The sequence below is a fragment of the Antedon bifida genome, chromosome 4 (genome assembly GCF_963402885.1).
Source record: "Antedon bifida chromosome 4, ecAntBifi1.1, whole genome shotgun sequence".
Taxonomy (NCBI): domain Eukaryota; kingdom Metazoa; phylum Echinodermata; class Crinoidea; order Comatulida; family Antedonidae; genus Antedon; species Antedon bifida.
In genome coordinates, this window is record NC_136229.1 from 23,498,681 (window position 1) to 23,514,004 (window position 15,324).

Consider the following 15,324-nt stretch of genomic DNA (forward strand, 5'->3'; position numbering starts at 1 on the left):
AATCATAAATGGATGTTAGTGTGCAAAGAACGATGTACAGGTTTAACTAAATTCTATAATCAAAATGATGATGTCAACCTACTGCGCAAATTGGAAGTTCTGTTTATAATATGCATACTTTGAAGCTTAAAGTGACCCAGTACTTAATTCATCTTTTAAGTTCTTAGTGATCCACAATAAAGTGTGAAGATACAGAGCTTATGTGTCGAAATAGTCTAAATGACCGAATAAATAAAGAGTGAAATGTCTTATTAGTTATATGACATCGTAGGGTTCATATTTCCTCCATGATAAAACCTAGTCTAAACTAGCAAAGTTTAGTTTTGAAAGGAAGCAGACTCCGAGTATGGCAAGATAATTTTTCGAGGTTTTAGTCTAAGCCTCATGCAATAACCTCTGGAAAACTTTTCTTGCAAGTTTCAAATAATGTAATACAATAATTTCAATATTTATTACGAAAAACAATAGAATAATTATGTTACCGTATTTTATTATGTTTATATTTACTGGTAATTTCCAAATTTATGGATGAATAAAGCGTTGTCTATGTCTATGTCTAAATTAACAAACAAAAAGAGTGATCAAAAAATGTAAAATAACGCAGCACATAGTCATAGTCATGGCAGTATCTTTATTTGTCCAATTAAGAATTGACGAACATTTGTTTTGAAAACTGGAATATCATATATAAATAAAACAGCAAAAATACACAGAAATTGCACCAACACAGATAAGCACAACAACACATAAAAACAACACTATTCTCTGATAAAGAAGTGGCTAAAAGATTAAAATTACTTTTTGTAATAATTATTAAATATTGCACATTGATGATAATTAAAAGTTTATATATTTACAAGAGTACAGTTTAAATTAACTTAGGTGCAAAATTCAAGCACCTGAAAGTAATACAGTAATAGGTGAGATACCTACATGTGGTAACATTTATAGCTCTTACTAAATTAAAATAAATAATTTTAAAAGATGTATTGTTCCCTGAAAAATAATTTTTACATTTTTTTTGTTGAATATGCCATTTAACGTCACATAATAGTTATCCACTTTGACAAAAAATTAGATCGACAAAACAATTATTTACCTGAAAAAAACTGAAATTTAAAGCAAAAAATAGTCAAATTGGCTGCCAGCCAATGGGTTTTTGGTTGAATTTAACCATTTATTTTGTCATGTTATATGTCAAAACATTATTTTTTCGAGTTTTTTTCTACAGAAGTGATTAACTTGATTAAACTACAAAATACCATATTTATATTCAAAGTCTAATTTAATTAATCTTTTTTCATGTTTTTGAGGAACAATACATCTTTAATGTATGTTGTACCACAGTTTTAATGTCAGGATTATTTTTCAACGTGTTACTTTTATGTATTTGTGTGTTTTATAATTGTTTTGTGCTATGCTATGCGCTGGAAATCAAGAACATAGATATTTGTTGGACTCGATTATAATTCCTTTTTTTTTGTTGCAAAAAAAAGGTTGATTTAGATTTATAGGGCGTGTGGTGTGTGTTGGACGTTCGACTACTGATCGTGAAATCAAGCTTCGAATCCAACTCTCGCCGCATTGCTTGTATCCTTAGGCAAGATACTTTACTTACGTTTGCCTCTCTCCACCCAGGTGTATAAATGGGAACCCGGTTAGATCAAGACACAATTTTGCGCTGATTACTAGCTGCATTATGGGAGTATGTTTCCATACGTGTTTGATCCAAAAAAAATGACTGGGATAATAATGTTCAGCGCTTAGAGGTTTCACAACATTAGGCGCTATATAAATCCAGGATATTATTTATGAGATAAAGTATATATATGTATTTTAATCACTAACTAACAGGTCTATTTTTATATACAATTTTTATCTAACAAGGCCATATATGGCTGCAGTCGCGTGCTCAAGTTAGTGTTTACCGACCGACCAACCGACCGACATAGTGAGCTGTAACTAAAAATTGATGAAAAGTAGGCGTAGTATGTTTGTGAACTGTCTCTTATTATAATGAGCGAGAAAGTCAAACACAATTCTTGTTATTGGGGAAAAAAAATTAGCATTAATATTTATTTATAAACACAATTCGGCAACGATCATTATACATATGAAAATGAACCATACAGTAATGTAGTGTTTTTGGTAAATAAGAGATTGCATAAATCATAATGTTATTGTATGTTGTACAAATGGCGACATTCGTGTCAATTTACTATAACACAGTTTTTGTATTTAATTATCTAAAAGAGTGTGTACATAGTGAAAATAAAACGATAATGTAAAGGTTTGTCTTTGTTGTTAAAATTTGAATATTTCCAGAAATAAATTTAATACGGTTATTAAAATGTATTACAATATTTATTGTCACTTTAACAACAGTCCTTGTACTCAAAGATAAAATAAACAATAACGTAAAGATTGTTCTTTGCAGTTAAAGTATTAATATTTCCAGGTAAATTCCCAGTAACCAGAATAAAATATAATAACAAGGTCATATAGAAATAACGACATTTACAACAATTTTGACACATCGCGGTATAGGCCTACTGTTATGTTACCATTTAGAATTCTTCATTTCAGGTACAGTATCTACATTTTGTAAGCCTCTCTCCCGACCACAAATTACTATAGTATAAAATTGGATTTTTTTTTTTTTTTTTCATTTTTGTAGGCGTATAGACGTTTCAAAAATAGAAAACTACAGTTAAAAGACGAAAACATTATGTAAAATTGTTTAAGAAAGCTGAAATTGTACAAAAGATACCATTTTAACAAGCATTTAACCATGTGTTCAATGTATATCATATTTAACTTGATACGTGAGTGGAGAAGTCTGCAGTCCCATCATTATTTCTATCGTTAGTGGGCTTATCATATCCAATATTTTATCTGTTTTTATTAGATTTTTATATTTTAATGAAGGAACTATTGAAGCTCAATGACGCTATATCCGCATGAGGGCGTGTGTCATGTTTTATGAAATTGCTCTGAGAAATGTAATAGTACCACGAAACCATTGGAGTACGGCAGTTCGATTTCAAAAGCAGTAATTATTAAATGCCAATATTAATGAGGGCGTGTGTCGTGTTTTAAGGCATTACACCTCTTGTCTGCTCTCTGTTGAAAGATCGTGAAAACCCCGATGACTGATGGGAAATTATTCTCCTCATCACCTGTAAATCACGAAGAACGAACTCATAAATACGATAAACTGACGTGCAGTATTCAGTCGCTCCTCTGGCATCGGTACTTGCAATCCGACAGATAATGTGATAGATTAATTCGACGACAATATTCGAATGTTTTTGAAAGTAATAACCCGTATTTAACCAGGTAGTCGGCTCATTTAGATGCTCTTTAATAAATACGTGTGATAACATTTTTATTTGGAGAATTTAGTAAAACAACAACCAAATTGGAGAATAGGTGTTTGAATAAACATTGTATTCAATTATTCCTATAGAGTCGCGTTTCCACTAACTGAAAAGGTAAAAACAATAAATTAAAAGATTGGCGGCGCAGAAAGAGCAATGGATACGAATAGTACGCAGAACGCCGACGATTCTACGCACATTTTTATTATTTTTCTGCGAACAATGTTCTTAATATTTTGTGCTTTTATGACAATTAGCGGGAATATTCTTAGTATCGTCGTATTGTATCGTCTGCGATCTGTATCAGAAGTTACCAAAATATTTCTGCTTTCTCTGGCGTTTGCGGATTTATTTGTTGGGTTGCTAAATGATCTGTTTTCTATAATTCCAGGGATAATTTCGTCGTGGCCGTACGGAGATAGAATTTGTATGGTTATCGGATTATCTGGCAGTATTTTTTGCGGTGTTTCTTTGCTGTCGTTATTATCTGTAAGCGTTGATAGATACATAGCTATCTCAAAGCCTCTTCACTACATACTGTTGGTAACCAAAAAACGAGCGTTGCTTGCCGTTACGTTTATTTGGATTTTCACGTTTATTTTAGTAACTTTATCGTCAATTCTTAAAGGAAAACAATCTGTGTTTTACAACCCAAATCTGTGTACATGCATGGTAGCGTGGGGTGACGTGAAGTTTAAAACATTTAACATTATTACTTTATTCGCTTTTATCATGGTTCCCGGACTTCTTATGATTCTTCTGTATATCCGTTTATTCTTTATTAGCAGGAAACACATTCGTAAGATTGAGGAGTTAACAGTCTCGTCGAATAACGGAATCCCGATTGTATCGAAGAAGGAATGGAAAGCAATCAAAACATTATTTATCGTCACCGGCGCTTTTAATATCGCATGGTTGCCATTTTTAATAGTGCATTCATATATGGCAATAACTAATAACACTATTAACGATGGGGCACTATTCTTCGTTCTATGGTTAGCGTTGTCTAATAGTTGGTGGAACTCTTTGATATATTCAGCTACGAATCGCGCATATCGGAAGAACGCATTGCAGGTTATGAAGTCAATGTTACCGTGCTACAAGAACCATGTACAGCGATTCAATGGCGACTCGGACACCAACACTAATTCTTTGAATCATCGACAGCAAGTTGTTAACACGACTGCTCAGACATCTTAAAATATTGGACATTCAGCGCTAACTTCATAGCAATAAGTTACATTAATAAACTGATGTAGGCCTCACTATACCTGTGACCCTCGGAATCAAACAAACAAACATTCGCCAAAACTGATATTATTTTGGCGTAACGATTGTGCTTGTTTCTAAAGTCTAAGATTCCATGAGTGTCCATTCGAGTAAGAACTGTGAACAATCACTAATGTTCCTAAGGTGCAGCAATATTGTCTAATAGTGACCTGTGCCCCAATGATTGTTTTAATAATAACTTAAGTTTAATTTTAAAAGGTTATTACTATCACAGTATGTTAATGTAAACATATTTTAAACCAAATCAAGATTTATAAATATTAATTAGTTGCTTATGTATACTATCCTAGAATGATTATAAACATAAACTGCTATATTTTAACGTTTACTTTCAAGAAAGAATGCTTATATCAATATATATTTTTTTTTCATTTACAAAGGAATTTTATATTTACACAATATTTCCGACTTTAATAAAGTTACCGAGAATTCATATTAAGAGAACACTTTCTAGAAGTTTCTCCTTGAATAGGATGTGGTGTAATTATTGTCATTTGTAATTATAAGGTTAAAGTATAGGCCTACTTGTAGGCTAATGAAAAAAATGTTATTAATATTTATTAGGCAAACAAATTAATAAAATGTATTATATGGCGTATGCGAATTTTTTGTATTGTATATATTTTCTGAAATTGTGAATATGTATTGACAAATATCATGTATATTCTTTAAATTATTTTTGACCATCAGCAGATTCGACATTAATTTATACCACCATCTTTTATAGGTGTTTATAGTTAAAATGTTATCCGCTGAAACTTACTAAAGTTCCCTTTAGTTTCAGTACGTTACATGTTTCGTTTAAAGGATAGGGGATGTTCACACGAATCGAAAGTAACGCACGCATAATTTCGTGTTTGATGTAACTTTACATTAGACTTTAGGCCGTCTGAACATTACTATAAATGGTTACTTTACTCAAATTCATTTAAAAACATCCACAAACAATAAACATATAACATGGAAAATACAACCACAAAAAAATAAGTAAAAGGTTAGTTGCACGATACCAGAATAAGGCGACATCCGGATAAACAATGATGATGGAGACATTTGATCGATAAATAAAATAATCAGGATAATAAAGTTTTCCTGATTATTAGAATTAGTCGCAATCACCGATATTTTTATGCACGTGTTTAACTAATAAAACTGGATGATTTCACGCGATAATACGTAGTTTTCTGAGCATGTGCAGTATGTCTGTTAGAAGATAATAAGTTTTTTCATTCGAAAATGAAGAGTGTCGAAATAAGTGTTCATTTAAAACAATTTAATTATAAATTTTCCAAACATAAAACCATAACCTGTAAACTATTGTATAGTAGGCTACCTGTCATTAATAGTATTTCACAAAAAGAATATACAACAACGATCTCAATATTAATATTTATAACCGGGATAATCTAGATTATCCGTAGTTGAGTTACTAATTCTAACAAGTGTGGCGCGCCAAGCTGACAAAACTAAGATATCTCTATTGCTTGAATAAATGACAGCTTGGCGCGCCATACACAAGGTTTAACATTCATATTTGAACCTATTCAATCTTAATTCATCAGTAACCGATGGATGTAATTAAAAGCTTTCGAATCTGACACAAAAGAGAAGGATTTTCCGATAATCTCCTTTTGATTTCATTCTGAATTAACAATAGATTATTAAATTAGAAAATCACTTGATATCGCAATGAGGTCGCAATAAATACTTTCACTCAATAGACACAGGCCTGGTAATTTGATTCTGCTGAGAAAATTTAATTGTTTTAAAGGTTAAAAAAACCTGGATATTGAGATATATTATGTTTTCAACTCTTAAATATCTTGCAGAAAATAAACAGTACTTAGACTTCTACTTAGTCAACGTCTAAAAAATAATTGAACTGCGGAGATGTTTGGTAAAAGTCGCCGATTACTATTTCATGGATTAATTAGCAATATGCCTAATTAAAACTGTACTTCATTCCTTAATTAGTATAGAAGTCTAAAGCTCTGTCTACACTATCAAACTAGTTTGACAAAAAAAGTGAGATCTGCCCAAATATGGTAGTGATATATATAAAATACCAATAAATAAATCCAAAGGCAAGTTACTGAAAAAATACAATGATGTGGGTATCAATGGCTGGATCTCAATGGAGATACAAAATAAAATAAGCAAAAAGCTAAATCAAAACGATAAAGTAAAACAGCCAGAACTTTAATAAATAAATAACATTCTACTTCCTATACCCCACTTACAGAAAAGTAAAATCAAGAAACTCTCTTGTGATGTCACAAATGTTACATTTTCGAACAATATCGGTTTCTTGTAGCTATAGTTACAAAGTGCAATGCATGTCCAGTTAAACTGAGTTAGCAGACCACCGTGTGTGAGACAAAGGTAATTGTTATATAAATATTAAAACTTGGTGTATTCATTTCGTCTAATGAAAAGTAATTAGACCAACAAATTTAAATAGAACGTTGTCTGAGGTAAATCAATCTATCACTCAATAAATGAAGTCAACATTTTGGTTTAATAAATCACCAAGTTGAAAGAAACGTTTAACTATATTATTACAGTAGTTTCTTCTGAACAAAAGCTCCAACCTCTCATGCCGACAAATCAACAATATCAAAGCACTCATCATCATTCTAATATGAATAAAGCATAACTGCTGATCAACAATGATTCTACTTCAATTACTGCAGTAACTATGTTTTCTCATGCAATAACATATGATTTTAGTTTGTTTCCCTGTAAAAGTTTACGAGGTAGCCATTAAAATAGCAATTAATGTTCTTATCCAGGAAACACCTTAAAAAAATAAATAATTGCCTAACCGGTTAAAGCGTAAAATGTAGTTATTACCGCAGTAACTGCAGTAGAAGTCACAAATAACCAGATAGATATTCTGTGTAGAAGTATCGACATAATGACTAGAGAAAAATTCAATTTAGTTTGTGTGACTACAAAACACAGTATTAACCTAATTGATGTTATAGGTCAACCTATTGACGACTAAAATGAAGTTATCAGAGCCTAAATAATTAATAGAGCTGCAAGCCCATCATGGCACTAATGGCACGCCACACATTTTAGCAGTTTAAATTGGCTGCGATTTGATAAATGTCAATCAGACAAAAGGGTAAAATATGTTTTTAAAAAGGAACATAAATGAATGCACTTTAAGAGGGAATGTACTCATTACAAACAGTAGTTAACATGTCCTGTAATTTTTTAAAGATGTATTGTCCCTCAAAAACATGAAAAATAAAGATTAATAAAATCAGACTTTGAATAGATTATTTGTAGTTTTAATAAAGTTAATCACTTCCATAGAGAAAAAAACGGAAAAATTAATGTTTTCACTTATAAAATGAAAAAATAAATTATTGAATTCAACCAAAATCCCATTGGCTGCCAGCCAATTTGACTATTTTTTGCTTTAAATTACAGTTTTTTAGGTAAATACATTTTTTTTCAATCCAATTTTTGGTCAAAGCGAATAACCTATTAGGTGACATTAAAATGGCATACATCTCTAATGTATTTTCCTTCATGTTGAATATATGCCATTTTGTAATTTTGATCAAGGTATTCACTATAGGCAAACAATTTTGAACAAAAATAATGATTTCACCTATAAAAATAACCAAAAATATATTTTTTTTAAATCTACTGTTTGGTGAAAATGATCATTAAATTGGCCTATTTCTTCTTACATTTTCTTGTCACAGTCAATTTATTCGGTATTCTGACCATTCTATCTGTTTCAAAAAACTTTTGAATTACAGTATAAAATGAGGTTTCCAGAGCAAACATTTTTGTAATTTTTATCCAATGTTTGGTTTTTAATTTCTAGTTGCCATGTTGACAACCAAATATTACGTAAAAATAAATGGTTTGATAATAAACAACCTACGTGAGTCGGAGAAGACCACCAAGAAACTAGCCAATGCCGACTTAATTTAATTAATTTTTCTGAATTAAATCAAAATAATACATTTTGTAAAAACGTAAACTTCATTATTTAAATATGATTTCAAAACTTCACATTTATAAATATTATAAAAACAATTTGATTATTTAAAAAATATATATTCTAAAAACAATTAAATTACTGAATTGAATTGATCCAATAATAATACTGTATTCTCAGAAAATCAATAAAAATATTAAAAAAGATTAATATTGATGTAATCCATTAGAAAAAAATTTATAATTATGAATATAGCAATTATGGAGACCTTGTTTATAAGTAGGTAAATCAAAACTCATCAACAATTGGTTTATAATTATTTGATTTTAATTATGATTGTGAAGGCCTCATATAATCTCAAGGTTGTCTTAATAAGCTGTATGTATACGTATTAGTGTGACAATAGCACCGTGCATCTCTCAAGGGCCAGGTGCATCCTACGTTGGATCAGGGCATGTACCTATTGATTACCAATACCTACAGCATTTCCTCTTAGCAACTGTTGCAATGTTAATAAATCATTGTAGCATTAAGAATGATTTAAGTAAAATAACATAAACTGAGGCTTAGGGAGTGGAGAAGAAATAGTTGAGAGTTACAAGTTAAGTAGTGTAAAATTCAACTAAATATTTTTAAAATAGAGTAAAAATAATTTAAAAAGTAGTAAAGGCAAATTGTAAACAATTAACAATTAAAAAATGTGATAAAATTGTAAACAATTTAATCCAATGCCTGTGTTGATACCTGCATCACAAGCTACGAACAGCTTACAATCTTATTAAGGATATTAGTTGAATGTGAACAATTATTCCAACCCGACAGGTGAACACATTGAGGTCATCCATGGACAACGAATGAAATCAAAACATTAACAGTTGGCCGCACAACACAGTCAATACCCCTAGTTCAGTCAACTGTTGATTTGTTATCCAAAACAATTCGCTGAAGGACTAATGAATTCTTTTTTTTAGCAGACCTCCCTAACATTTATTAACAGCAGGCTCTTGAATATCTACATGTATTTATTTTATTTTTATTTTATTCAATCAAAACCAACAGCGATAATTACCGCCACTTACAGGTTTAAAACATAAAATAATACAACATCAAAAATAAAAATATATATATAGATCTTTTTGCGATATCAAAGCATTATATTATCCGTTATTTTAGCAGGAATGCTTATATTTACATACATAAACCAAATTTCAAGGTGTATTACAGATAACTAAAACTAAATTTTAATGTTAATCAATGTTATTTTTAGGAGTTTTTAACTTAATGATATTTGATGGCCCACGAATACGCTGCGGAGGCATGTTCCACATACGGAGGCCAGCGACACGGAAGGACTGATCCCCGTGGAGGCGATTTGTCGGAGGAAATAGTCGGGTGTTATCAAGAGATGATCGGAGCATTTAAGCTTGCATCTTTAAAATAAGAAGTTCACTTTATTGCTCTCTTATTCTCTAATAATCTACAATAAATTTGAAATCTTACTTGTAGTTTGTGAGCCACACGATGTGTTTTACCAATGTCTGTTGTCCATACACTTGCACACAGACCATACTTGACTCCATTCGCTCTGTCAATCGCCTAAAGATACCCATATTAACAGTTGGTTAAAATTCATCATCAAAATTAAATATCCACAATAGAAATAATTCTTTAATATTGTTAGCATTATTAATTAAGTCTTCACTACACTGAAACATAACAGCGTATAAGCTGATGCTTTTGATTCGCATGAACAAATTCGCGTAGTTGAAAACAGGCTTTAGGAAGGTTTGTAAAGCTGGGTCACATGTTGTCACATGCATCACAGGAATTATGTTTAAGCTTACATTAGGGTTCCATATGACACCGTATTTAGGAATTTGCCTCCCTGTGGTATTATACCGGAAGCTTGGTGTTCTAGAGGTATAAAGGTCATGGGGAAACCCAGTCGAGAATTACACATTTTTTCACAAAGTTGTTTCAATGTACTGAGCATTCACAACATGGGAGTGTATGAATCTGACTAAAGCTCTGTCTACACTATCAAACTTTATGTGACAAAAAATGTTATGTGCCCATATATGGACATGATGATGTCATATCACTACCATATTTGAGCATAACACTACCATATTTGGGTACATCATACTTTTTTTGTCAAACTAGTTTGATAGTGTAGGCAGAGCTTAACTAAAGAGTAGAGAGCAGACTAACCTCTTGCTCTGTAGTAAAAGACTGGATACAAACTATAGGGCCAAATATCTCCTCTTGCATGCATCTTGACTGGTCATCTAGGCCTGTTATTATAGTAGGCAACATGAAGTAACCCTGAAATAATTGATACATAAAATGATAAAATCTACACACAGAAACAAGAAGTCTTTGAAGGTTTTGGACGTCTAGAATGAGGTTTCTAATCTTCTAATTGTAACCCTGGGTTATTATTCTTTGATTGTTTTTTAGGGTGGGTTACTATTAGAAGGAGGGTCACTGTTAGAGTAGTGGGTTACTATTACTAATCTTAAATTAGGCACTTGAAAATTGTAACCCATCTCCAACTTTTCCGGTCAGCAAATCATAGTAAAATAAGTACGGATAAACAAATTTGGTTGAACTCTAACTTTATTTTATAAACTCAAAAACAAACAATCCTCCCCCACTCCCAAGATCAACATGCATTATCTCCCTATTTTCAAAATACGGCTGCATCATAAACGACCAGTCTTCATAATGGCATTTTCTCAATAGTTTTTGTGACTCTAATATTAACCCATGGGTTAATATTAGAGTAGTGGGTTATTATTATAGATTGACTTATATATTAGAGTGCGGGTTACTATTAGAAGATTTACGGTATGTCGGAGACTCCATGACAACACACACAGAACAAGTCTTTAGGAGTGACATAGGATTCGAACCCATGACTCTTAGATTGGTAACCATCCAGCTACAACTTATGTAGTTAGTGTTATATATATGGTTTTCAAGTGATATATTATTCATTACATATACAACAGAACTCACTTTTTCATTTTCTTTAGGCAGCGTTAGTTCATCAACAGAATCCCCAATCAATATTTTGCCACCATCTTCTTTTGCTGAACGGACATAACCTTTGACCTTAGCAAGGTGTTCCTTACTGACCAGTGCTCCCATATTTGTAGATGAATCCTTTGGGTTTCCCACAATTATTTTCCTTGCAAGTTCAAGAGTATTGTGAATATTTTGTCAACATGGGAAAATATTTGTATTGTGTTAGTGCCTGCTTTAATACATTCGTTGGATAGGTGGTTAAATATGCTAGATGGACATTTTCACCTATTTAACAAAAAGTTTCAATTATATTCAGCTAATAATAAAATAAAAAAGTTTTAAATTCTAGAGGGCAGTACATCCACATAATAAATAGACATATTCAGAGATTGATAAAAGAGTATGTGAGCCTACTAATAATTGTAATGATGATGATAATGAACCACATCCGACATTTGTGGGTCAATGGGTCAAATTAAATATACAGTGTACATTTGTACAATATGAGCAAAAACACTTGAAATTTTCACTTTGGAAAATCATGTTTTTAAAGTGACAATGTTATCAGTAATTTACTTGTACTGCAGCATGGAACTGAGTTCATCTAAAAAAAGAAATGATGACCTATAAAATAAAAAAGGAAAGTTCTTGTGCCCCCCTCTGTATACGTCAATGTATTAAACACTTTATCTTACTTGGTGGCCTCAACAAATCTTGTGATGAAGGTGTTGTAGATAGCATCTTGTACGTAGATCCTACTGGTACACAGACAGATCTCACCTTGGTTGGCAAAAGCTGAATGTATTGCTCTGTTGATACACTTATCAAGGTCTGCATCAGAAAACACAATCGCTGGGTTCTTGCCTCCAAGCTAAAAGAAAACAAAAAGGAAATCAAATAATTAATAATTACAAATAAAAAAGTGTTGGTAGAACTTTAATTATTCATGACATACTTAAAGATGTATTGTCCCCCAAAAACATGACAAATAAAGATTAATAAAATCAGATTTTGAATAGGCAATTTCACAGTTTTAATAAAGTTATTTACTTCTGTAGAAAAAAAAATCATCAAAAATAACTATTTCACTTATAAAAAGACAAAAGAAATGGTTAATTTCAACCAGACAATTTAGGTATATTTTGCTTTTTCGATCAAGTTTTTGGTCAAAGTGAATCACTATTATGTAATATTAAAATGGCATATTTAAAAAAAAAAATATAACAAATATTTTTTTAGGGGGACAATATATCTTTAATATACTTAATAAATTGAATATACTTAATAAATTTACTTTTGTTGATGCTACTATTATATATGTTTTTATTTGTTTTGAGTAGGCTAGTCAATACAATTTCTTCTTTCTTTTGGGCTCTTCCACATTATTGTAAGTTATTAGTAAAGTGAGATAAGTAAATGAAATGTGCTGAGCATAGTAGTGAGTAGTACTTCTGTATGCTTGGCTGTAGTGTGTAGTGACAGATAAAGGTTGTATTTTTTATATAATAATAATACTAGGGAGATAACTTCCTCATAATACTACCTCCAGTGAAAGCTTCTTGCAGTTAGGAGCACTTGCTTCAATGATCTTTTGAGCAGTGACCGTACCACCGGTGAAAGAAATAATCGGGATATCTGGGTGGCGTACAATGGCATCTCCGGCTTTAGGTCCAGTACCGTAAACAAAGTTAACAACACCTGGTGGAAGACCTAAAATGTGGAGGAGAAAAAAAATGTTGTTTTATATAATTTATAATTTTTTATAAAGGTATCAAAATAAAAACAAATTGAAAATAAAAAGCATACCTGCTTCATTCAGTAACTTGGCAAACATCCAAGACGTAACCGACGTAAATTCACTCGGCTTGCAGACACATGTGTTGCCGGCAGCGATGCACGGTGCCACCTTGAAGGTCAAAAGGTATAATGGTAGGTTCCACGGGCTGATGAGACCAGCCACTCCGATTGGTGAACGAGTTGTGTAATTCACTGCTCCAGCTTGCTCCAATAGAGTAGACCTAAGAATTTAACATTTTTTTAGATTAGATGGGTAAAATTGGGATTTTTTTTTTATATGACAAACATACACACAAGATGCTATACATGCTCAGTTATTGGGAGTAGAGGTGTTTGGTCATCTGACAGGATTTGAACCCAGTATCCTGGGAAATTAATTGAATAATATTGTAAAGTGCAACGATGATGCAAATATAGTGTAGGGTAGAGTAATTTTGGGATAGAAGGGTAGCCTTGTGGAGTAATTATTCATTTATTGTTGTATTCATCGATTTGTTTATTGTTGTATTTAATTGGGGTTTTGATTATTATGGGATGTTTTCAGGTTATGATCAATCTAATATCTAGGGATAATTGAGGTAGTACAGTAAAGTGAACTTTACTGTTCTATTTATTTTATTGTTACCGGTTAGTTATTAGATATTATTGGATGGTTAAATGTGAAACTTTATTGGAATGCTCACTTGAGCATGAGTTGTAATAAATGTTGATCAGAAAAAAAAACGACAAAGCTCTTCATATAATTTGAAATTATTCTTTCTGCACGAGTGTTAATTAAATTGGCGAGGTTTCGTGACATTTATTAATGTTTAATTATGCTTATCCAAATAAATCAATTGATCAAAATAACATTTTATGTAACAACAGACATAGTAGTAGCAAACAAAAGGACACTGAGCTTGACTTGCCAAGATAGGCTGTCATAACAGACTTCATTTAGGCTTCGAGTAATTCATACATGTGAATGTACACCATACATAGAAGAATTCGTTTTATTGCTATTTAATTGTATGTTGGTTCTTTAAAAGGTCCTATACAGTATGTCTGATTTTTTTTATAGGTATCTCATTTTTAAAACTGACTAGACAAAATATTTCAGATTTAACAGTTATTATAAGTTTTTAATTTTTTTGTGTGAATTGAAATTATGTGTACTGTTAATTCTGGCATTGATTAAATTATATTGAAAGTGGGAAGGGTTTTTAATTAAATCAAATTATTTGTTGAATATGCCATTTTAATGTCACATAATAGTTATTCACTTTGACCAAAAACTGGATCGAAAAATATGTTATTTACCGATTAGCAGTGTGTAAAAATGCTGTAGCAAAAAACCTAAAGTTATGTACTGCTCTTGGGATGTCCACTTTCCTAGCAAGTGAGACTGGTTTGCCTTGATCTTTGGATTCTGCTTGGGCTAGCTCTTCTAAATTTGCCTCAATTACGTCGGCAATCTTATTCAAAATGGTTGATCTGTCATTTGCTGTTTTAGAAGACCAACTGGAAAAGAATGCATACAATATTTATTATATAATATTGCCTTGAGACAAGAAAATTTGAATTTATATATAAATGTAAAATGTTTATAAAAATGTGACCATCTCCGACAGTCACAGCATATAGGAGTGGATCGCATGGCCCTCACCAATTAGGTGGGCTCAGAGTAAAGCCTGCACAGTTGATGGAAGGGGGTCAGGATTGGGGAGAAACCACATCTTTAATTAAAACTTCATGTCCACCATCATTTCAAATAAATTGCTGAAAAATCTGCAGTTTAGACGGAAATGTAATTCTTCCAACAAGCAAGACCAAATCAGTACTAGTACAGTAGTATAGCATTGATCACTGTTTACATAAGTATAG

General features: G+C 31.6%; 2 protein-coding genes and 1 long non-coding RNA gene across 3 annotated transcripts in view; 2 read left to right on the plus strand and 1 right to left on the minus strand.

Moving 5' to 3' along the window:
- LOC144841071 (uncharacterized) overlaps positions 1–15,324 on the plus strand; it is an 83,385-nt gene that overhangs the window by 48,357 nt on the left and 19,704 nt on the right. The window lies entirely within an intron of this gene.
- Positions 1–15,324, minus strand: part of LOC144841038 (2-aminomuconic semialdehyde dehydrogenase-like) — a 40,204-nt gene that overhangs the window by 24,562 nt on the left and 318 nt on the right. The window contains exons 2-8 of the mRNA XM_078697194.1: positions 14,761–14,961; positions 13,471–13,682; positions 13,208–13,374; positions 12,360–12,535; positions 11,656–11,827; positions 10,846–10,959; positions 10,135–10,230 (exon numbers count right to left, since the gene is read on the minus strand). Of these exons, the coding sequence (XP_078553320.1) occupies positions 10,135–10,230; positions 10,846–10,959; positions 11,656–11,827; positions 12,360–12,535; positions 13,208–13,374; positions 13,471–13,682; positions 14,761–14,961 (1,138 nt within the window). The remainder of the gene's footprint in view (positions 1–10,134; positions 10,231–10,845; positions 10,960–11,655; positions 11,828–12,359; positions 12,536–13,207; positions 13,375–13,470; positions 13,683–14,760; positions 14,962–15,324) is intronic.
- Positions 3,535–4,739, plus strand: LOC144840756 (histamine H2 receptor-like). The gene has a single exon (XM_078696767.1). The coding sequence runs from the start codon at positions 3,537–3,539 to the stop codon at positions 4,578–4,580; it is 1,044 nt and encodes a 347-aa protein (XP_078552893.1). The 5' UTR covers positions 3,535–3,536; the 3' UTR covers positions 4,581–4,739.

Excerpts from the sequence above, each read along its gene's own strand:
- LOC144840756 (XM_078696767.1), top strand. The coding sequence starts at position 3,537 with ATGGATACGAATAGTACGCAGAACGCCGACGATTCTACGCACATTTTT.